This window comes from Linepithema humile, chromosome 2 (genome assembly GCF_040581485.1).
Source record: "Linepithema humile isolate Giens D197 chromosome 2, Lhum_UNIL_v1.0, whole genome shotgun sequence".
NCBI lineage: Eukaryota > Metazoa > Arthropoda > Insecta > Hymenoptera > Formicidae > Linepithema > Linepithema humile.
Genome location: NC_090129.1, coordinates 25726510 through 25751065, shown reverse-complemented (window position 1 = coordinate 25751065; position 24556 = coordinate 25726510). Strand labels below are relative to the sequence as shown.

The 24556-nt window shown below is 38.6% G+C and overlaps 2 protein-coding genes and 1 long non-coding RNA gene across 3 annotated transcripts in view; 2 read left to right on the top strand and 1 right to left on the bottom strand.

The window, feature by feature from the left end:
- Positions 1–24556, top strand: part of LOC105667797 (uncharacterized) — a 48759-nt gene that overhangs the window by 1854 nt on the left and 22349 nt on the right. The gene's annotated exons all lie outside the window — the stretch shown is intronic.
- Rap1 (RAS oncogene family member Rap1) lies at positions 413–16863 on the top strand. The gene is made up of 4 exons (XM_012359830.2): positions 413–1161; positions 15192–15469; positions 15548–15829; positions 16017–16863. The coding sequence occupies exons 2-4, from the start codon at positions 15287–15289 to the stop codon at positions 16104–16106; spliced, it is 555 nt and encodes a 184-aa protein (XP_012215253.1). The 5' UTR covers positions 413–1161; positions 15192–15286; the 3' UTR covers positions 16107–16863.
- LOC105667791 (carboxylesterase 1C) lies at positions 16035–22964 on the bottom strand. The gene is made up of 5 exons (XM_012359816.2): positions 22608–22964; positions 21828–22104; positions 19554–19663; positions 18496–18997; positions 16035–18267 (listed from the first exon to the last, which is right to left on the bottom strand). Exons 1-5 carry the CDS (start codon positions 22761–22763, stop codon positions 17444–17446), a joined length of 1869 nt encoding a protein of 622 aa, XP_012215239.1. The 5' UTR covers positions 22764–22964; the 3' UTR covers positions 16035–17443.

Sequence of the window (24556 nt, the reverse complement as noted above, 5' to 3'; positions counted from 1 at the left end):
TGGCATGTAAATAAGTGTGTTCAATTGTCCAATGAAGTTAGAAGATGAAGATAGTATAATCCAAGACAGAGTTCACAACAGCAAAAGTGGGGTAAAATCTGGAGCAGATAATAATATCCTAATTGGTATGTATAACGATTTATTTATTATTTAGAAATGAAACCGTATATAATTGTGATAACATAAAATTTGTCATTCTATTCGTATCGGTATCGTTGCATTTCACTTTTAAGTAAACTGCTGCCACTAGATGGTGCACACTGTTCATCAGTCGTGGAGACCGGTTTCTAGGCTCTGGGAAGTAGAGGGCACGACGGTACCGCGAGGGCGAACGGCAGAGGCATCGCCCTAGATAACGGTAGAATCGCGCAGTGGTGTCGCGTTGTCTTCTCGCGAGAGTGTGAAAATCTAGCGGCGTGGGGTTACAGGAAGGCAGGCGGCGGCAGAAGGGAGAGAGAGGCGCGTCCGTCCGCGTAGCAGCGTCGTCGTCGTCATCGTCCTCGGGACTCGCGTTATCCTTGTGAACCGCTTGCGAGTCGTGTGGCTAAAATCGATCGGTACGCGCAGTGCCGATATCGGCCGCTGTGTGAGTTACATCGCAGCAAAACGAGACGCGGTAACGAGAGCCCGGTATTGCGTACATTCGTGGCGTGCGGCGCGAACATTCCTCGTACGGCTTATGCGAAATTAATCGGGTCGCGACCGCGACACGCTCGTATCTCTCAGTTGGTTGGCTTGCTGGCTGGGAAAGCGTTCGCAGCGAGAACGGACAGCGGCTCTCGACACGCGGCTCTCCTCATGAGCTCATGACAGTGCGACGGCGAAGCCGAGCCGAGTAGGGAGCGGGTGCGGACCCAGATAGCTCGAGTAATCGTCGGAAAATCTCGGTTGCGGAGAGGAACGAGAAAGAAGCGTGCGAGAGGACGGTCGGTGTGCGTGAGACGGAGACAACGAAGGCGCGAAAGGGAGAGAGGAAGACATACAAGCTTGCGCGTGTATACGTGTGTGCGCGCCTGAGAGCCGCCGAGCCGACTTTGCGCGAACGATAGAGACGGAGAGAGAGTGAGAGAACAGCGGAGAGGAGGCAGAAGAATTATCGAGTGAACCCGGGAGATACTGTGTTCTGCGAACGAAGCGTGGGGCATTAAGGAGGTACGAGAGGTAAGGACCGATGAGACGTGAGGCTTCTAAAAAAAGATCCTCCCTCCCGCGTGCAGAAGGCGCCGTGCATCGTCGTGGCGTGGCACGCCGAACCGACCGACCGGAAATCGTTCACGACGGTGGCGGCGGTGGCGGCCGCCCGCGCGTTCGTTCACAGAAATTGAAATCGGCATGCTTTCTCATCGGCATGCTCTCTCATCGGCATCGTTTTTTCGTGTCGCGAGCACCGCGGAAAATTGAATCTTACGTCCGATCGATAGCAATTTTATTTTCACGCGCGAGTTTAGGAGTCATTTTTGCACAGTTTTCTGCATCGGAATTCCAAGTTGACGCCGGGACCACGCCGGTTTCGAGTTTATACCGTTCATTCGATGCCGTTGAGACACTCTGAGAACAGCGTTTCTTTCTCCTATTATCCTTTCTCGTAATTTTCCCAACGAACCAACGGTGCGAACGAGCGAGCTTACCCGGCTCGCTCTTCTCGTTCCACACTGGGCAACTAGCGTTTCCTCTTACGGTCACGGCCCACCCGAGCCGCTCGCGATATACGCGACGATAGAAAGAGTTTCGTGCGAACATCGTTTACAGGAGACTTACGCTTCGTAAAGACCGTTTTAGTAAACATTAAGAATAGATTGGAGTTGAGTTAAAGTTCGACTGAAGTTTACCCAATTTTTTTCTTTTATTTTTTCTTTTGTCTTTACAGCAATGATAATTGGTTGAACTATAGTGATACACGAATATTTTTGGAAACTCTATGACTAATGCAGTGAAAAAATGCTTGAACGTGGACCATTCGAACAAAGACGCATTCTTTTCGGCTACAGTTTCTTGCACTCTCTGTGTTTGAGATAAAGTAAATGAGTAGTTACATTTTATGGCAAAGAAAGTGACACGCAAAGAAAAATTCTACAAAATGCAATCAAATAGAAAAATCTAATCGGTTAGTGATTAGTTTAATTCTCTTTCTACATCTGTTCGTTGTTTTTCTTCTTCATTTTTACTTACATTTTTCTGTAATAAAAATTATCAATTATTAAACTTGTCCATCTGAAATTTGTCAATTGATTAAAATGTTATCGGGATTTTATAAAGATTCTTCAGTTTATCAGCTTAAAGCTACCTACGATTTTTTAAATCTGAGCGTTGACACGGATCTCGTTAGTTTAAGCTTATAACCCGGTGTCCGGGAAAAAAGAATAGGGATTAATCGTTTTAATATCGAGGAAGATAGGGAGAAAGTAGAACGTAAACGAAGCGATGCAGTAGAGAAAATATAAAATTTTTGAGTCATCGATTTTCAAAACAGACAGGGCGCATTATAAAAATATTGACTTGCAGACACTTACGTCAATGCTAAAAAAAGATCAACTTGCCTCTGATCATTTTTAACTTATTTTACATTTTTAGCAATTCATTAGAGATAGTAAAAACAATTTTCTTAATGTATTTGTTTCAACATTTCCTGTAGAAATTGAATTTTGAATAAAGCTAAAATTAGAATTAAGATTTAAATATAACTAAACTGAAAATTATACTTTACATAAAATCGGAATTAAAGTTTAAATTTGGAAATTAAAATTAAATATTTTACAATTGAGATTTCTGTAATCTCATTTCTGTAAATGAGATTGAAAATTATTTTGGTAGCTGTATTGAGCTTTGAACTTTTAAGTCGGATTCGTGGCCTTAATTCACATTCGTTTTATATGTATTTGTACGTATAGAATAATTTCACAATTAGTCCCTAGCTTTTCAACAAAGATCACGAAGAACTGCGGCCTTCTAATCCGTAGTCAACTCACGTGAGTCACCGCGACGCAGGAAGTGACTTGAGAAAAAAAGATAGAAAGAATGTCTACGTTGAAATAATGAATCGTTAATCGGATATTACAATGAGAGAGATTACACGCTTATATTAATCGAAAGTAGAAATCTATTTGAAAATATGTTACGACAAATGTTTCCCACAAATAGAAATCTAAGAGTTCACGATGAGAAATCATGAATTCAATCGCAAGTCAATCAATGCAAAACGATTCGCTTGGAATATGTACTATAACATCCCGTAAGATCTATTTGACAATTCATAAATGCATTCGCCGATTTTACCTTTGTTTTATTTGTGAAGCTTTGCGAAGCATTTGCAATTTTGTTAATTATAACGGCATTAATCTGTTGAACGATATCGTGTTACTATTAATATTTTGATATAAATAATGCAATCAGCATTTAACTAATTATATCGTCATTTTACATAGCATATACAAATTGTTCAATATTTGTACCTGAAATATCTTTATTGACTTTACAGACGCACGAAAAGTTTTCAGGGTAAAATTGCAAGAATATCGTTTAGATAAAACTATAGTAGGAGTAGGTAATTTTAGAACAATACTCAACATGTTAATCAAATGAATGTCAATATAGTGCTAGAGAAAGACCAGATACAGCTGCATACGTTATCATCGCATGTCCGCGTAGTAAAAACGATAAAGCCAGGCATTATTTAAGCGATAACATAGCAATGGGTTGTTCATCCTTGAAACCTTACAAGAAATTTTACTCGTCTGCGTTGTTTGATCGATGGTCATGAACGATTATAAAGATTGATACCATACTTGCGCGATTTCGTTACTAATGGAGCATATTGTAAAGTTGTTTTACAATATTGCTTATTTTGTTCAATGATATATTATCAGAATTTCGAATATTCGATAAGCACGTGTTTTTTCATTATAAAGGAATAGAAATTTTGGGTAATTAATCTTCAATGTTCATACAAATTTCTATTAAGTAGTGCAAGTCCTAAAATATGAATAAATAATAAATCAAATAATATCGACTGTAAAATTGATATGCCGCATCGATTTGACATAAGTTTGTACGTGATTGAAATTTATAACAGTTCAAAATTAACACACATTATTTTATTTTATTTTCTATGAAAAGCTAAGTTTTTTTACTTTATTTGCGAAGCTCTTTCGATCAACCAGATCCGCAGCTGCGTCTCCTTCGGACGCCGCATCCGCTTGTTTCACGCTCTTACAACGCTCGCCATTTCCGCTAATCTCCTGGAAACTTGTTAAGCCTATTGAATTTACTATAATCGTTCATTCGTTCGTGACAATTTGATTTTCGTCAGATGAGATTTTACACGTGAGCTGGTACATTGAATCGCCAGAATTAGTGCAATCGTAAATGGATTACGAGCGTAATAAAATTTTAAATGATTTTATAATGAGAGATTTAAAAAAATGTGAAATTACTTAGAACTTTATCATCACTTTATTACACACTGTGTACTGTTGGCTGCAATATTGTTATATCAATAATCGTTTTGTTGTACACCATTGATGACTACGAAGCCAAGCAACTGCAGACGATTACGTGAATTCGCGGCTACGAATGATCGCGTTTGTTAAACACGTTATATGTGTAGTGAGTCAACTGTGAAAATGATACTTTACTCGACTTTGAACTCGATAGTGCCTTCGATTTACGTCTTGTTACAAAGTAGCAACGTGACTCCTCTCACTTCGCATAGATACGAAATTCTTGCGTGGCTATTGAACTGCAAAATAAAGTTTCGTAAAATTAAAACTCATAATACTTTGCACTTTCTTCAGGAAAATTAGACAGCTTTGATTGCAATTGATTAAATGCAATTGATTAAATGTGGAATAAATTATTGACCAGAAGTAATGGGAAAAATAATAATTTATTGACAGTATATAAGATGTAACAAACTCACAAAAGTCTTCCTCTCAGTATGCTCTTACAACTGATGAAACTTTTACTCTCGCAACGCTAAAAAGACTGATTTTTACAACGTTTTTACACTATATTTTTTCAACGCTCAGACACTACATTCAACACACTATATTTGTTCTCAATCGCTCACGATTTTATATTCTTGATCATGCATTCTCAATTTCCAGTCGCATGCACACGGTTCTCGTTGTTTTTCTCAAATCACATGCCGACTCGCTTAAACAGTCACACCGTACAAAACAATCGTGCATCAAACGTTTCGACATTCTCACTCTCGCGCTCATTCTCTCATACTTTATAATCCTACATAAATGCGAATCTTCTTGAAAAATATTAGATTATTTAATTGAAGATGAGATATTTTTATTAGACTAAGGTAATATTCCGCGAAAGAAATACACACGTCGATAAAATTAACGATGAAAATACTGATCCGATGACGATTCATAATTTCCACGAAACGCAGACCACGAATGTTATACCGTGAAGCTTAATAAGGACTCTCTAAGGGTGTTACGCACCATAAGGTTCACGAACCCCAGTGACTCATTGCGTGACACGCAATGATGCGGACTGTGAAAACCTTCTACGTGTCTTTTTTTTGTTTTCTTTACCGATGAGATAGCACAATGTTGTTTGTTTCGCACATACACACATTTTACATACTTTTCTTGATATAAACACAGTAATCAATTATGTAGATTAGAACAATCAATTTTTATCAAATTTTTATCAGAGTTAAAATATATTTATCCACATCTACATGTAATTTGCATTGGAAATCGATTATTTTATTCATCAAGTATTTTTCAATTATCTGCAAAAGCTGTATTATTACAAGCTCTTAATTACCGTTAATGACAAATTACGAAAGCGAAGTAAAAGTTTTCCGTGAATTGGAAATTAATTGGAATTTAAATATTTCTGCATTTCACGCGTTAAATGGGAAATTATTCTATTATATTAGTCAGCTCTTGCTCGTTTTAACGTTAATTTACACGGTTGAGCATACTTTATTGTGGCGATGCATAATACGTGCCCTATATACGAGACGAAACCGGCCTTAGGAAGGCGAGTGATTTCCTGCATTTGTCTCGCGTAGGCAGTATATGTGATTCCTACTCGCCTGATTAACATATGAATTCTTCGGACATAAAATCAATGTGCAAGCTGTCTTCGAAGAGGTATACGATATTACTCTGCCAATATTGCTTTTCTTCCAGAATCATTTAAAATATAAAGAATTATTTTACTTAAAATTAATTTGGAATAGAAGTAGACAGATTATTTCAAAATTAATCGATAAAGAGGAGGCTTTAAGGCATTAATTACATAAGAATTGTTAGGAAAAGGTTATTAAAAATCTAGCTTTCCCATAATAAATATACAATTTAATGCGGCGTAACCGCGACAAAGCGCGAGACTTTTAATTAGTTTCTCGGTTGCCACTGTGTTAAACAAGCCGCAAATTTGTTGAAAATAAAAGTACTCGCGATAATTAATGCGATCAAGTAGTGAAACTGCAAAACTAATTGGCCGCATTAGTTCGAGTACGCGTTCGTGCGCCACATTGTGGCATTATTAACGATAATAATCGCGTCCATATTTACTTTCGTTGTATGATACGATTACATGTTGCGTATGCGCATAATTATCCGTATAATTGACCTGTAAAAAGCGTCAGAGTAGTATTGCATAAATTTAAAATTAAAATTGTTAAACTATGAAATGTTAATTATATTAAGAAAAAATATATTGAGAAATCCCTTGCGTTATCGCTGAGGCGCACGTTTTGCGACGTTACCGTTGATTCTACCGATTTCGAATTAATGTCGGATTAATTCGAGGCTTGTACGCGATCGCTCGATGTAATAATTAATTCTGATCTCTGTCAAACACGACATAGACCTTGTATTTCAGCAATGTTATATGCGGTCAAATGGTAACTGACACATTCTACCATCTATTAACTGCTAATACAATGTCTCGTGATGGGAATCTGCATCGTATGTCCTTCCCGTGCACGTGCAGAATCCTCCTCTAGTCTCTCACGCTTGTGAAATAGATAAAATAAGTCGATAGAATTCTCGAAAAATTTCTCAAGGAACAACACGTCGATTAGGCAATTAAGGTAAAAACTGAAAGGTTCGATGTAATTTACTGTTCCAAAGTATTGAGCAAAATAGTTATTTATTATTAAATGAGATTAATTTTTATGATAATTTTAATCGAGTTTAAAATTCTAATTGAAATTAAATTTAGCGCAATTTTTTCAAGCTCGAAAGTAGGTTAAGATCATCGTTGGGTTGAATTCTTCAATTTTAGCCTCTCGTTCGGAAAATGAACGCGCCAGTGAAAGAAAGAAAGAGATCGATGTTATCTTTCACCTTTGCCCTCTCGGGATTTGTACTATTTTTAATGAGAACGGGGACATTGTCTGTCCCAGATTCTTGATTTATCAAGTGTTAGACAAGGAAAGTATTGTATACGTCTGCTTTCGACGAAGGAACGCACACAGTAGATCGTCAATAATTAGCCGACTGCACGATAAGCACACGCACACAATTGTCGCCGCGACTCGTTTGACTATAATAACGCGATCCTCAACACTGTTTGTCGCGCCTCTTCGTAGCCTTTAATCGCGGATGTTTGCTAGAGCGCGATTCACGCCGCGTCAACGACAGAAATAAAACGCGAGTTACTCTCGCGACCGCATTTCGTGTGAACGTCGCTTAACTGTTGCTGTTACGCAACCGCACACGCTACGTGCACGCAATTTATTTCCTGTTAATCAGATGCAATATACTTTCGCTTGCAATCAGTATTAAAGCTCGCGTCGCCTGTTCCGCTCGCCACGTATATAAGAAATAGGCGCGCGTAGGGCGGGATATATCGAATCCCAAGTAAAATCCTTTATTAATTTATTAAGTTATTAAAATGAATGTCAGTATCTTTTGATCAAATCAGGACGAATTTTATAGAATTATACAACAGACGATACGATGCCACGGTAGAATGGAAATAAACCATGTTCGCGTGGAAATATACCGATATTAATATGCATAACTTGGAACACGAAGAAACAATAGCAGTAATCGATTTATGTAGATATTATGTAAACCATATAGGATGTTATTATAAACAACGCGATATTCTATATAATATTTCCTCTTTTTTTTTTGGAGAACTATCGCAAAAAGTTTGCAGCCGCACAGAACTCGCGGACGTTATTGATTACTTTACACTGAGATAAAATACCGATAGTTTTTCACGATAAAAATTGACAATACGCGGACTTATCTCTTTATTAAACAGAAAAATATTGAAATAGCAAAAAGCTATAAATATCCAAACGTGCAAGAAACTACATATCTTAATGAGCGTTGCGACCAAGTTTTCTTTATCAATATATTTTTATTTGATAATTAAATATTGTGTCGCTCCATTAAAGTATTTCGAATTAGGATGATATTAAGAAGAAACTTACGACACTTGACACGGCTTTCACGAGTTTCTTAAGACTTCTGGCGACGAGACGACAGTTTTGCGCTTCGTAGAACGCGATAGTTGCTAAACTGCTACTTGTATTAACTCTGTTTTGTAACTTTGCTTTCCATTTGTTTTTTGTGCACATTCAGTACATTTTAATCTATATATTTCAATAGTTTTACTTCAATTTCTTTTTTTTTTACTATAAATATTTTAGTATAAATATTTATTTAAAAATATATTAGAATATAAAAAAAACGGACATCCATAAAGTGATCGTATTTAAAAAAGAGAGACTTGAATGAAACAACAGAATTAAGAAGTAGAATATGCATTAACAAATATTGTTCATTTCTTTGACTCGTGGATTTCAGCTCGACAATTGCTGAATCGTCAATCGTGAACATTTCGTTAAAAACAGTATTTGGTGAAAATCTGTGTAATCTGGCGTGCGTGCAGCAATATACGGTCGATTGATCGTAAACAATCGATCATACTGTGGCAATACAATCGTGCTTGAATGAGTAAATGCAGAAGCATTTACACGGTGAAAATTCTCTAAGCGTTCATGTCGGCGCATACCGATATAATAAGCCGTTCGGTTGATATATCTCTGTTTATCCGATTTCTGTGTCCACAAACAAGCATGAATGAGCAGCGTAAGGAAGAAAAGCACTCATTTAAAATATATAGCTTTGTAAGAAGGAATGCGAAAATCCAAAGTACAAATAAATTTCGAGAACTCGAATATTGTGCAGAATAGTGACTTAAAAGTTAATTTCAGAATTATTTAGAGGAGAAAATATTTAAAGAAATCTATAGCATAGAACAAAATTTTATATTCTTTTATTTTACGCAAATTATATTTATTGTTAAAATATTTTGCACGATTTCCGCGAAGCTTCTATAGAAGATTGAGCTCTGCTCTCAGCTGAATTAAATGTCAAATAGAACCGCGAGATATAGCTCAAGTTCACTTGCACGTGGACGACATATTGAAGAAACGTAATTGGCACGAGCGAGCAATTAGGTCAAACGCATCTCAGTCTCGCGACAGATGACAGCGGTCGATCTGTAACGCGCGGAAGCCGGAAACTAGTAGTCTAACGGCGGAAAATGAGCTGGAGCGCCAGATCGCTGAGATACAGAAACGGGATGCTTGCAAAGAGAAACGTGATATACGCGTGTATGCCGCGGCCGATAATCGAACGCGACTCTCGCGTGATATACGCGTGTGGTGCAGGCGATAGTAATGAGACTGTGAGGCCAGATAAAACTTACAGGCACCGTAATATCATTATGCATTCCGCTTCGGTGGATATTTCAGAGGTGAAACGGACTTTCCGATATCAAGCGTCTATAAATAAAAGTGATTTTTATTTCTTTATTTATTTATTTTCTATATTTAGCTGTTTATACAGCGAACATTGAAAAAATGGACGATGAAAAAATAGTATTTAAAAAGTACTTTTCGTACGATGCGTTTGAAGATCTGATTACACAGAGTTAGTCTTGCAACAATTTTAAATCAAATCTGAAGTTTTAGTGAAATGATACAAAAATTATTATAGAAATAATTAAAAGTAATGTAGAAGAGGACACAAAATATTTTTATCAAATGTCTCAGGCATGGAAGAAAAGTTTCAGTACGCTAGGATGACAATAGTAATTCTGAGATATTTTACATATTGCTTCTAGAAACGCGAAGGTAAATGATTGTGCGTTATTCTCCCTTTCTCATATCGTCAGTTCGTTTGCAATCATCGTTGAGGCGACGGTACGATGTGTCTTTTACAGAAAGGTGCTTACCCTTCCAACTTTATAGCCCTTTTCGCACGAAGGACTTCCCTCTTCGGGGGAATCACAGATCGCGTCAGGTTCGAGGGGAGACCGGCAGCTCCCTTTGCCTTACGTAAGATACGGGACGTATAAATAGAAGGAGTTGCGAGTCCTTTTATTTGTATCAATGTCAGCGTCCGATAAGCGGACGCATATACTTCAAGATGGCAATCAGCATTTTTTTTAAATTATTAGTTATTTGACAAATCTATGTTTTCTCAAAAATTTTTTGCATTACTCTGCAATGCAATATTTTTTAATAAGAAAATCATTATTAAGGACTACGTTTTCTATCGTATTAGTATGCGTAATCATATGTGGTAATAGAACCAAACGATAATTGATAATTAACTTGTTTAAGGCAACTTTTTTATACTCGAACATGTCCGTCAAGGCTGTCGGCTGCCTATCATTAAATTTTATTTTGCTATGTTTTCATATTTAAATGTAGGGATCACGCACTACTTGGAAATTACGTATGATCGCGCACGCATGACGCAACGGAATTGATAACACGCATCCTGCACTTGCATTTCGATAAAAGATACCTTCGGATAAATCCACTTGACTCGCACTCCATTAGAATCGTGCCACAAGCCAGATCTCCAAGACCACGAGATTGACCGCGTTTCGCACCGATACTTTCAAAGCTTTTTTCGTCATCGCCCCGTCTTTGACGCGCTCTCTTTCTCCCATGATCAATCTTTAGCCGCGCGACGGAAAATATCGGCCACGGTCCTTGGCGTTGAAAGTAAGCGAACTGGGAAAATAAGAGAGGCTCACAATTAGAGCGACGGGAAGGGAGAGAGAAAGTTTATAATTTTTTTAAAGTCTACCTTGAACATAAAATGTAATTGGGCTCCTTTATATATTATACTTATTATAATTAACTTGTGAGATGCTTTTAAATGCATAGAAGTTAGTAAAATAAAAATGCATAATTACAAATTATACAATCTACTTTAAAGATAAAATTGGATAAAACATTATCAAATAAAAATAGACTTTATAAATAAATATAAGATACAACTACACACAGAGAGAAAGAGAGAAATTAAATTTAAGCGTGTCTCGAAAACAGTCTAGCCATCGTGTCTAGCCGGTGTCTCTAGTAACGATGATAAAGCTACAGGATTAGTTTCAGCTGTTCTACCTTCTAAATGAGACACAACGCATGCTACATGCGTGTGTGCGCGCGTAAGAACAAACACTCACACGTTCGACAATAAACACTTCGCCTTCGAGGAGTAAAGACCTGGTTAGGAAGTGAACTCGACGTACTCGGTAGAGGTGACCGAGTGCAATCAAGTGTATCGGGAGTCGCTGGAGCAGATAACGTATTTACAGGTCAAAGTGATTGGCGGATGCGTCGGTGTACGTGCGACACATCCTTCTTCGTGCCGTATAAAATGCACACACAGCCGAGATAGAAACGGTCCTTGTACGCGTTCGGGATACAACAACGGCGATTGTGTCTCCTAGCTTTTGTCGATGTGTGTGTGTGTCAGGTTGTGCGAGGGTGTTCGCGCTGCATCAAAGCTATATACGAGCCTCGTAACGAGTTTTCGTCACGTTTCGATGCTGTACGGTCTAGCATTTAGCGAACTACTTGTACGGAGACATGCGTTATGGGAAACCTCGCAGATTGCGGATCGTGGACGCGCGAAATTGGCGAGTCGGTCCCATTCTATTCCGATGAAATTGGAAAGAGATAATGGATTTGTTAAAGTGAAGAATGAATCTCGGTGACAAAGTTTGGCCGAAGATTGAAGAACTTATTTTCAACTCAAAATTAAAACAAAAGTAGAGAGATTACATGTACTTATGAACTTATAACGATATGCGATGTCATGGTGCATAATTTTCCTTTTTCTCAAAAATAGTTTGAAAATAAGTTTTGCAATTAGACGGCAAAAATTTGAAAAATATGAAATTTTACTCTAACAAATTTGGAAAATTTTAAGAATTTTATAATCTTGATATTAATAACGAGACTACATATGACGATTTATATACGAATATATGAAAATATTTCAAGAATGATGCATTGCGGTATCCACCCTCGCGAATTGCATTCTGTCTTGGCAGAAACATGCTTACTTTCTAGTACGGGCTCGCGCTTAGTGGCTTTAATTGCCGTGGTCTGACATCTTGGCAGTAATACGCTTAATTAAAGTCAAAGACAAAGGTTGACCAAAGTTCATTGGAGACCAGCTCGCGCGCGAGATCGACGTCGAGGAATCGTGCGCGGATCTTGAGGCGTCAAGGAAACAATCAACAAGTAAATACTGAGAGACAGTAAATACAAAGATACACGGGCGGCAGACATTAAAAAGGTCATTTAAGAATTTTTTATTGATTATTTACATCAAAAGCATTTCGTCAAAATTTATGATCCAGAGTTGAATCACGAATCAATTAAATTGTGAGCTAAATTTTCCACGCAGTAAACACAGTGAGGCAAATGTTTCTGTAATTTGCTGCGGTTTCATGACAAATCAATGTGGAGATCATTTTCGTGCGTGTGTATCGTCGAAATCTAAGCTCGTCAAAATGATACGTCGATTACCGCGAGCTCGGATCCCTTGCTTTGATATCGCAGAGATGTAGGTATCCTTGACAAATCGCATCGCGCACTAGTCCCTCGAGAGAAATGAATACGGAGTGAGAAACAAGCAGTTTTCTCCTGGCGAAGAAAGCACGTACTGATGGAAATGCTTTTGGAGGGGCCGAACCCTCGATTTCTATCAACGAGCTTTTAAATCTCGGACAAAAGGCGCGGAGAGATTTACGGAACTGCGCTGTCCCACGCCAAAGCCTAATAACTAGGTCAGGGGAGGTTTCGCTTCGCCTATATGTGTGCGCGCTTTGCGGCTTTCTGTATAATACTTTTTCGGTCCTAGAGATGTTTTGGAGCATCGCCAAAAGTTCGATCGGCTCGGTCTGCCGTTAGTGGTCGACCCACTATTTCGAATGTTAACTTGTTGCCAGTGTACACCCGTACGACCCAATTAATTCATGCTGCATCTAATTAGTATATTATAACGGTACTGGGAACTGTAAACACATTATAATGATGCTATAAACAATATGCGTGCCTCTCCCATGGGATTGCGCGCCACCATTTTACGAAATATCTGGATCGAAGATGCCTCGATATCGGCTCGTTGTTATTGTAAATATTGTTTGGCCTTTGCTAACAAACTTTGGGAAAGAACGTTTACCACAAGCTACTTTGGAGAACGGGTAAAAGTTAGGAAAATTAAACACGGTCGGCGTATATCGCGGAAAGGAAGGGAAACTGTGGAAAAAAAACTCAAGAGGTATTCTTGGAAAAGATACGCTTATAAAAGATAATGAAGTTAGTTTCTCTCATGCGTATACGAGCTCTTCATTTTCTCTCGGTTTACCCAGCTTATGTTCATTTTTCTTAAAATGTAATCTTGCTCGATATTATGTATATTCCGTAAAGGTCAAGAAAGAGGAAGCGTATCATATAGAAAGATCGGAAAATTTTATTATTCTGTTTGTGCAACAACCTTGAAGAAATTGTCGCATCTTTAGAAATTACATTTGAATTTTCTCTTTTGCCGCATTGGACTCGTGCGGTTCACTCAAAGAGAGATAATGAATTCTCAAGTGACATTTTAATGAATTATTAATTCACGATCTGCTCGATCAGAATTATAACACAAAGATATTTAAGCTCATCACCATATCTATCATATTAAATATTTATGAAATGTTTATTAGTCAATAAAATTTACATTTTTATTTTTTTAAGATAATATAAGTAAGTAAAATATGATCAGAGTATTTAAATGCATCGAAATGTATTAAATAACAAATAATTGACAAATGGAATAAATCAAACAAAATTTTTTTAAAAGAAAACAGTTGAAAGCTTAGACATGATATACAGTTTTCACACACACACACAAAGTTCTTTTCAGATTTTTTTTTTTTTAATAAAAGAGCAAAAATCTATTATATCATGTGTTGTATGATATTACGTATAGTATTATCTGTTTTCGAAGTAACTTTATTAACCACTATATAGGACGAAAGTCCGAGAGTAGTTTTCATTATACAGACCCATTCATAAAGGTAAAATCAATGACGGATTGGCGCAAAGAACCGTCGGTTGGTTGCTGCTCGTCGCCATGAAACCATTGCCGACCAATCGGGATGCCGTCGTACCATCCACGTTTTCCCTCTTGCTCTGTCTTTTGTCGCACAATGCTGCGATGAACAACGCGTTTCACCCAAGCAACACAACGAGAGAGTAGCGTGACTTTGTTAGACATACCAATACCAATACCGCTTTCTCGTGAAACAATTAACTATACCATTTCCGTTTCCGGATATCAGAATTTTTTACGATAACAGATCTTTCATTACTTTTAAAAAGCAGTAGCGAGCTTCCATATTTCGCTATTCTAATGAAGAAAAAAATTTATTTTACAGAGAGTGCACGGAACAGAGTTGAATTTAAAATATAAGAGCCAAATGAAAATTTATGAAAATAAAAAATTTAAGCGAAAAAAAGTGAACTTTTTAAATTATATTTAGGTATTAAAGGATTAACTACATGTAGATTCTTTTACTATTGAAATTTTTATGTCAAAGAGTTTTTATTATTATTATTATTATTATTATAATCTGTTGAAGATAATTCTCGCTTTTGATCAAACATTTTTTAAGGACAAGTCGACTTCAAAGAACCCATTTCCTAAAATAATTTTATATGCTGATACACCTTTTATTTAAAAATTATTAATCATGAATTTTGCTATACTTTGCGTGAATTGTACATGAAAAGCATTAGTCATAAAAGCTGAGTCGTCCTGAAAAAGGTGTGTCAGTAAAATCAACCCATTACGTGTGACGTTCACGGCCTTTAAATAGACATTACACATTGTTTTCAGATCCGTCTCACTGAGAGCAAATCGAAGCAAAACGTGGCGGATTCGGTGACCCTTCGACTGTGACCAGGAGCACAGGCAGTAGATAGGGCAAGGAAATGCGTGAATATAAAATAGTTGTGCTGGGCAGTGGAGGTGTAGGCAAGTCCGCCCTCACTGTCCAGTTTGTGCAAGAAATCTTTGTAGAGAAGTACGACCCGACGATCGAGGACAGTTACCGCAAGCAAGTCGAGGTCGACGGTCAACAATGTATGTTAGAAATTTTAGACACAGCTGGCACAGTAAGTATCCCGTGTTTTACCCATTTTACATGTATCTTGATGTTTTGTATAAATTACATTGTTCTAATTTGTTTGTAGGAACAATTCACAGCCATGAGGGACCTTTATATGAAAAATGGGCAGGGTTTTGTGTTAGTATATTCGATAACAGCACAATCAACCTTCAACGATCTGCAAGATCTCAGAGAACAAATCCTGCGAGTAAAAGACACAGATGATGTGCCGATGGTACTAGTAGGTAACAAGTGCGACCTGGAGGATGAGAGGGTAGTGGGAAAGGATCAGGGTGTCAACCTTGCCCGGCAATTTAATTGCGTGTTTATGGAGACCTCTGCCAAAGCTAAAATTAATGTTCGCGATGTAAGTTGGTCATTAATCAGTTTATTCTTGTTGTAATTAAATATTATTTTATTGCTCAATATTTTCTATGAAAATAACTAGCTCGTAAACCTTTATACAATGTTTACAATGTTACAATGTTACAATTAAGTTAAGTTTTAGCAATTTTTACAACTGATAGTATTAACCAAATATTATCCATGCCCAGATTTTTTACGACCTGGTGCGGCAAATAAACAAGAAGTCGCCAGAGAAGAAGATGAAGCAAAAAAAGAAATCGCTGTGCCTACTTTTGTAAGGTAGATATGGCGGAGCCCATACTCTCCTACATGAAAATCCGAAGATACCAGTGGATAAAAAAAAATACACACAAGATCAGAGCGGTTAAATAAAACAAAAAAGATACTAATGACAAAAAAGGAGAAGGGGGCTGACGGAATACTAGGCGACGGGGTAGAGAACGGGAGTTAGAAATATACGGAAATCCGGATGGTTGTAAAATGACGGTAGAAAGATGGGATAAATGAGGGTACAAGGGCACAAGGTAATGCAGCAGAGTAAAGAACGAAGGAACACATGGAAAGAAACACAGCGATAAGCGAAGGAAATATTGTATATACGTTGGTTTCGGGGTGGCTCGTGTACACGCGCAACGGCGCACAAAGTAGGATACGAGATCCCCGCGGCATCGGTTATCACTGTAGGAGTTTTGCATGAATAAATGAAGAAAAAAAAATGATTAACTAATATTATATATTTAGAAGAAAAGGAAGAGAGATTAAAAAGAAAAGAAATATTCGGACGTACGTGTGCGCAGACCACCAGCCCCCATGGATCGCTCGCCGCGCACCTCTCTCTCTTATATAATATAATAATTATACATAGATGGTACATGAACATGATTATTACTATTATTATTAATATTAATTATTATTGAATCATCAAAATATTCATAAGTTATCAAACTGTTTGTTTCTCAAACAAAGTATGTTTTTCTATATCTCTCCGTATTAAGGCAAATAATAAAAAAATCAGTGAATGTTAAAAAAAAAAAAGGGCCCAAGTTTCCTACTCTCGTAAACGCAACCTGGATTTTATTTCATTCCGAGCCCCCTTTGTCTCATTTGTCAATTGTGTTCTGCCGCTCACGCGTCTGTAGATAACTCTTGGATCTTTTCTTTGTTTCGTATCATCATCCACGCCGAGTATAACATGTAAGATAATGAGAACAGAATAAAATAATTTTGTGATATATGCAATGTAATTGAGATGTCAAATGCGGACGTAGGAAAATTCAGCATAACTACCGTATTGCAATAAATCTGTACGAGTGCGAGAACATTCTCAATCAGATGCGTACAGCGTTACGAAATATAGTTACAGCGAATGCAGAACCTATTCACATGTGAAAATGCAGACTCGCAAAGTATCTATGATATAATGTATAACAGACTGTTATTGTATTTGCTTCGGAAAGTAGTGTAGAGAATGGGAAGAGGAGATCTTGTTATAAAATTGGAAAATCTGACGACAATTCGTCTTCTTTTTCGACGGTATTGGTCTATTAAAAAAATACAGAGAGCGCAGCAACACGTTTCTTAATTCAGTATCTAATATTTCACGCCGTAATCGTAGCTAGAACCAAAAATTGTGTAACGCCACCGTGGCCACTACGCCGCCGAGGTACACGCTGCGGGAAAATATCCTCCATGTCGTCGCCGTGCTCGTGATGTTGCAACAGTTATTTGTCGCCTCGTCTATGATCTGCGGGAAATACTCGTTCCAGAACGCGAGTGCTTTGTAATCCACCGTGTCCGGTTCGTTCATACTGGGAGCCTTGTCGATAATCAGCATCCGCGGATTATCCTGCATGAAGGCCTCCCACTTGACCTGCGACGCAGAGGGATCGCCGGACCTGGCGAACGTAGCCAGCATCGCCATTATCGTCTCGCACATCCTCTTATCGTTCGGGTGCCATTGCGTTATGCCCGACAGAAACGGTAAACCCCAAACGAAGGGAAGTTCAAACATGTGCGGCACACCTGCCCAATCCGGCACGTCGACCGTGATGGATGGTGTCTTGGGACGATAGTCGAATCGGTAAACGAAAGCCGCCGTGGATTTGCGCCTCGCCACTCCGCTGGCCAGTAGCGTGAGACCAGCCGCATAATTTTTTTCCGTCTGCAAATCCAAGTAACGATCGCGAAACACCGTCGCGTTTTTCGTGGGCGGATACGGTTTATAGAAGAACAGCACTGCGTTCGTCACCATTTCGGGCTTTATCATGCAGGTGGAATTGTCGTCCAGCACCATCGATGAAAATTCGTCCGTAATCATCGTCTCGAAGTTCGCCGGGGACAGTTTGCCTTCTGGATTTTGTTCGCCGAGGGCTTCCATGTACGCCAAAACTTGCTCATTGTTCGTATAGCCAGTAATCAGCGGCATCGCGTTGAAACTACCTGATTTATGATAAAAGTTCAAGATTTATAAATTGTTAAACAATACAGATGAAATGACAAAAACTATTTAAGAGAATCGATAACTTCTTAAAGAATGGATTATATTTAAGAAATATTTCATAAAAGAAAAACGTTTTTTAAATGTGTTTTAACATGTTAGTTTTTAGAATTAATTTTTACAGACACCCGTGTTGTTAGCAACACTCGTCAAATTGCTTTGATAATTACCGCTTTCCAAGATATCCCTCGGATGCTGCGGGAGGAAGGGATCCGTCTCGTTGTTCGTTTCGGCGTCGACGATCGGACCCCAGGTTTCTATACTAGACGAGTGCTTAATCAAGAAATCGCTGCTCAGCCGGCGCAAACATTTCACCAACGCGCTGGTCGGTCGTCGATAGCAACCGAATGTCTCGGCTATCATATCGACGACCGACAGTTCCTTTTCGGGCGAGCCGACGGATCCGATGGCGTCACCGCTCATCGCGATCGCTTTGTGGAATTTTCCCTTGCTGAGCGGACTCAGCATATGCAGACCTACGCTTATAGCGCCGGAACTGTGGCCGTAGATGATGATGTTGTCGTGCGCGCCATTGAAGTTCCTGATGTTACGTTTTATCCAGTCGAGGGCGGCGATCTGGTCGAACATGCCGTAATTGCCGGGCGCTTCGGAGTCCGTCGTCGTGAAGAATCCGAAGATGTTTAATCGATATGCCACCGTCACCACTAGCACCTGCCGACCGCAAAAGTCGTTCCAATTTCGCGGACTTTAAACTATCGTTTTTTTTTTTTTAATGTGCGCGATAAAATCTCCCGAGAAATTGTTTCACCGCTGGAAAGTTTCGATATTTATTTTCGTTTCGTGCCCGCGTAAACGATCAATTCGCTTCGTCGTAAATCGCTTCTCGAGTTGCTAACGATACTGTATTATGTACACTGCGTCGGGGATGTGTAACGAAAGTTCCATTAATGATGCATCGCGGCCGAATATCAAAAGGTGGGATTCTATTTCAGAAGGGACGGCACGCGAATGAGTTAAGGGAAAGGAAAAGGCCCGGCTCGATTTCCTTCGATTTTCTGTCCATTTGCGGGATTGATTGAGCACCGCGTGTTTGTTAAAAATAAATGTTAATCACGATATACCGCGATTATATCGATATTGATCGGCTCGCCGACTAGGTCACGTTAATTTCAACCTCGTATTTACGATCTGCGCCGGAACCGCCGACCGTTTCCGGTAGTTCCGCAAATATTTGTTCGTGTAATAACGCGCGTTTGCTGTATCGAACCTTTTGTTTGGAGACGAATATCGAAGCATCCCAAATCGCTGGTGTTCCAGTGTTAAAATCGCCTCCGTGGAACCAAACCATCACCGGCCATTGCTCATCCGAACGGCCTCCTACGCACATAAATTACTTGTTAGAAATGGTCAGAAAAATATCATTTAACTTCGGATTGCAGCGTTTCTTTTGAAAAACGGAATATATAAAAACCTTGGATAATATTTTGCCGAAGTTACCGCCCTAAAGATAGGCTAGAAATTGATGAAGCGATGCAAATTTTTATATTATGGTTCTATCTATAATACAGAAGAAAATTTATGTAAAGTCACCGCCTGCACAGTCCCTTACACATTCACGATTCTATTTCCAGCCCAACGAACTTGCTACGCGATAACGGGTACCGGTACGAGATTCCCCCCTGCGGTTTCCTGAACACGGACGTCTCCCGTCCGGTATTATCGTCCCGCCGAACGTGTCGTTTCTTAACAGCGACCTTGGCACGCTTACATAGAGGTACTTTCGGTGTTCTCGCATTTTACTGTCATCGGGGGTGTACCTCAAGTACACGCCAATGTCGCATCGGCGGCGCGATCTTCTTGCTGTATCGGGAAAGAGCGCGGCGCCGCCGCTCTTCGAATGAATCATATGTCACATGATTCGGTACTTTCCCGTTGATGACCGAACGAGAGGCGAGAAGCGGAGGAGAAAGGGTGGAAGCGAGAAGGAGAGCTTTCGTGACCGGCTTTCTCATATCTCGGCATCTTAGATCGGGCTTCTGAAAGATCGCGTGCTTTACTACGCGCGCCAGTTACTGTTCTCTACTACTCTTACTAGCCGCGTGTATATCGACCAACTCGGTCGTCGTCGTACGTGGCTTTCGTGCCATTTGGCGCAATTTTGCGACTCCAATTCGTCCCCCTTCTTTTTTTCTCCCGAGCGAAAGGGAGACGGTATTTAACGGTCGCCAACGGCGGCTAAAGTATGCCGCTGCATTCGGCATCCCTGAATTCTCACCCCTTTCACCTTTCGTTTCGCGCACTCGAGCCGAGTGTTTCAAAGCTGCATCTATATATTTCTCATTAGTGTTTTATTAAATTTGTATTAGGGTAGGGTCGCAAACAGAGAAATAACGACACGCAATGAGAAAATAATGCATGTAAGGGTGAAAGTTTTGCTTGATACATCTAAAATTTTAACATAAATTATTTCACATATATTTATATATGCAATTTTGCTTTTTGTAGATTTTATCATTAATGGTACATTTTTATCGATTGTATAGTTTTGCATATTGTTCTTGATTTTTAAAATAACGCGAATAATAAGAAGAATGTAGAAAGCAATTGCACTAAAATCGATAAATATGATTAAAAGCAACTGTACCAAAGAAAATTGACGAATATGGTCACAGTGCGAACAATTCTTGAAAGAAGAAACGCTTCAAGCTAATCACATCTTCAGGACGTCCACCTTCTTTCATGCTTCTTATGTTTTGTAGCGTGATAAATCTTTTCTGCACGCTATTACCCACCGCACGGCATAGACGTTATTAATTTCCTGCTTTGGTCCACTTTTATCTGATTATGGCGGTGCCATTCTTAACCCCTGCACGTACCGTAATCATCCCCTCTTTCTCATGTGATAGAAATCAGTCTCCGAGAACTTGAGCGCGAGCATTATCTCGCACTTCGTCGGGAACGAACTTCGCCGTTGACCGTCGTTTCTTCGTCATATTGCGTGTTTTAGCATTCTCAAAGATTATGTAGGAAAGTAGTAGGCAGTATCAAGGACTGTCATCAACGGCGAATCAAATCTCCGCCATCTCCCTGTTGATTACGTTTATAATACCAAAAAAGGTTTACCTCGTAACAATCGTGATTAGCTATATGCCTGGTTCGATCTTTTCTGATAACAATGAGTTTATGACAAGAGGTTTTTGAATTATATTTTATCGACTTGCTTAATATTAAAAGTTAGTGCTGCTTTTTACATAAATTTAATTAATAACCCCTCACTTTTTATTTCCAAATATTTTAGAAGAATAAATCAAAATGAAATTTTTGATTCCTTTATTAGTTTCCAAATTAAAAATAATTGTAGTATTTCTCACAAATTATAATACAGTTTGCGCGCGTTATTATAATAGATATTTTTAAATTCGTATTTCGAAAGATTGAATACAGCAGTTTGGAGGCAAGCTCTTTCGCTTTGAGGAATTGAAACATTTTACATATAATTACCGTCTACTATCATTCGACGTAGACGAATAAACGTACGTACCGTCAGGAACGAAGATATTCAAGTAGAGACAGTCCTCACTGAATCCCGGATCAGACATGTCCGGTGGTAGCAATCGTTTGTAGAGTTTTTCGTGCAGCTTGAGCCGGCCCGAGACCTGCTGACATGATGGTGCGTACTGTGTTCCATTTCTCACGTCATTCCAAGATGGAAGAGGATCTGTCACCGGTCGTGCAAATCGGAGATCCCCAAGCGGAGGTTGTGCGTAAGGAATGCCGAGATACTGCGTTGCTCTCATATTAGTACCCGGTATGGATACCTAGATTTTAGAAGTACACACAGTAACGAAACAGATATTTGCATAATTAACGATCGGTTTGGAATTAAAGTGACTAAAAATCTTACATTGACGGTCAAAGATCTTAATTTTATACGTAATTTAATTTATTGTTTATTTCTTCCCACAAATGGTATTAGAGATAAATAACGAATTAAAATTATAATTTTGTTTAAATTAGAAAGAAAAAGAAACAGCAGAGTAATGAAGTTAAGACTCAAATTATGTTGATAAAAATTAATCATTTATTGATTAGTGTTAATGATAATTAAGTCTTAATGAATCATGAAGAAAAAAATAAACAGTAAATTAGGAACTTTAAGGCTCGCATTAACGGATTATTAAAAAAAAAATTAAGTGCTTATTCACGAATAAGCTGAAAGCTTTAAAAATTTACGTCTTCTGTCAACTTTAATAGCACAAAAACGCCTTAGTAAATTGATGTAAGAATTCAAACCGACAGAATAAATAAAATACGATCGCACCTCTTTGCCGAGGATGGTTCCTTGACCCGGTATCTTTACGGTCGGATTGTCGCGGTTAGCACCCTGTCGCGCGTAGGATTTCTGAGCGCGGATAACGCGGGTCCTCTGAACGAGGAGCAGGCTCGACGCGAGAAGCAGCCACGTCGCGCACCTCATTTTGCTGACTAACTGATTCGCCACGTACGGGAACGTACCGCGGCTTCGTTCTTCGAACCACCTCCGTTTCACGGGGGTTGGCTTCGCGTGACTCCCTGCGTTTCACCTTACTCTACAACCACCCGCCGTTCGCCGCCCACCCTTCGCGAATTCGCTTTCTTGGTTCGCGGTCGACACGTTCGGCCATAAGAGACCTGCGCTCTTTGATCCTTGTGCTTTTACGCTCGATGAAAAACTCGCGATTCCTCTTCGCGGTGTGTATGTGTAAAGGAAGGTCAATCATAATTATGACGCTCGAGTAATTTTCGCAATGCCAGCGACGATTAAATTAATTAGAGCTTAATTAAGAACTAAGAGTAATAAGAGTAGTTATGTAAGTCCATTATAAAATCGAGAAGCAATATTATAGAGCTGTATACAGTAATAATTATTTAAAATTGTTACATTTAAAGGTAGATTATATTTTTACTCAGAGAAAAGAAAGATTTTACGTGCCACGACAATCTTTTTACAGTGTATAGCGTAGCAGAGGCAGCATCGATGTCTCCCAGTTCGTAACCGTTCTAAAGTCGCATAATTTGTCAATAAGAACCGCAGTGAGCTGATCGATCGAAAAACGCACGGATGCAATAAGAATCTATTTACATAGTCTACCGATGGACACGGATACACTTGGCCGCGAATCGGGGAATTAATTTGCATAAAAGTATTAATCGTGATGCAAATATACTCTGACACGTGTAACTTGTACCAAGCCGAATGGCACCTTCGTGTTATTACATGAAGCATGAAAATCGTATCGTAACGATTGACCTAAAATCGACTTAATGGCAGAATTTTAAACTGCGGATGACACTTCGTCGATAAAATGCAAGAAATATTGCGATATTATGTTCCGAGAATTGGTTAAATTGCTTCCAGGCAAAATTTACTGCCGTATTTTAGCTTCTGTTTTTTTAAACATATAAGCGCGCAGCTCTTTCTCAGATTAACTAACATAATGTCGGTAATATTTTAGATAAAAATATCGAAAACGTCGAACGGAGAATTCCACTGATAAGCGTAGGCCCTTGAAGATCGATACAAGGGTCTTTCGCCTCACAATCGAGGCAACACGCTATCATTAAGATGTAATCTGCAAACACCTCTAGCTAGCGCGACCTTGAACACTATGTAGCCAACAATTATCTGTGTCCGAACGAAAAGTCGTTTCGATAAGGTGACGGCCTTTTCAGTTGTAACCGTAACTTTGTTCAGCGAAAATATGACGCAGTGATTAACATTATTTCTGTTACAGCTAAAAGCCTTGTTATTTCCGGTTTTCTTTAGTCATATAAACTAGTTGTATAAACAAGTTATATAAACTACGTATACAAATAAAATCTTTTTATCTGAAAATAATTATTTCTATCCCAAAATAATTATTTTAAGATTTCCTATTGTTCTGAAACATTTTACACAATGCACGCACATTGTAAATATTACAGAAAAAAGACAATAGTTTTAATGGAATAAAGAAGAAATTTTTTTAATTATCTATCGCTTTAGTAATTATCTTCAGGTTTTCCCATTTTGCAGAATCAACAAACTTTCTGCTTGCTCATCAAATTATAATGGCATGAATCAGAGAATAAATTTATAACACAGTAGGCAGCATCTTTACAACTTAAATATTATTATTTGTGACAAAATATTGTTGAATATTGACTATAGATAATAAATATTAGTGATTGATTAAGCAAGATCTGGGCGAGATCTCGATTTTTATAGTCGATGCCCCACACTTCCTTTGT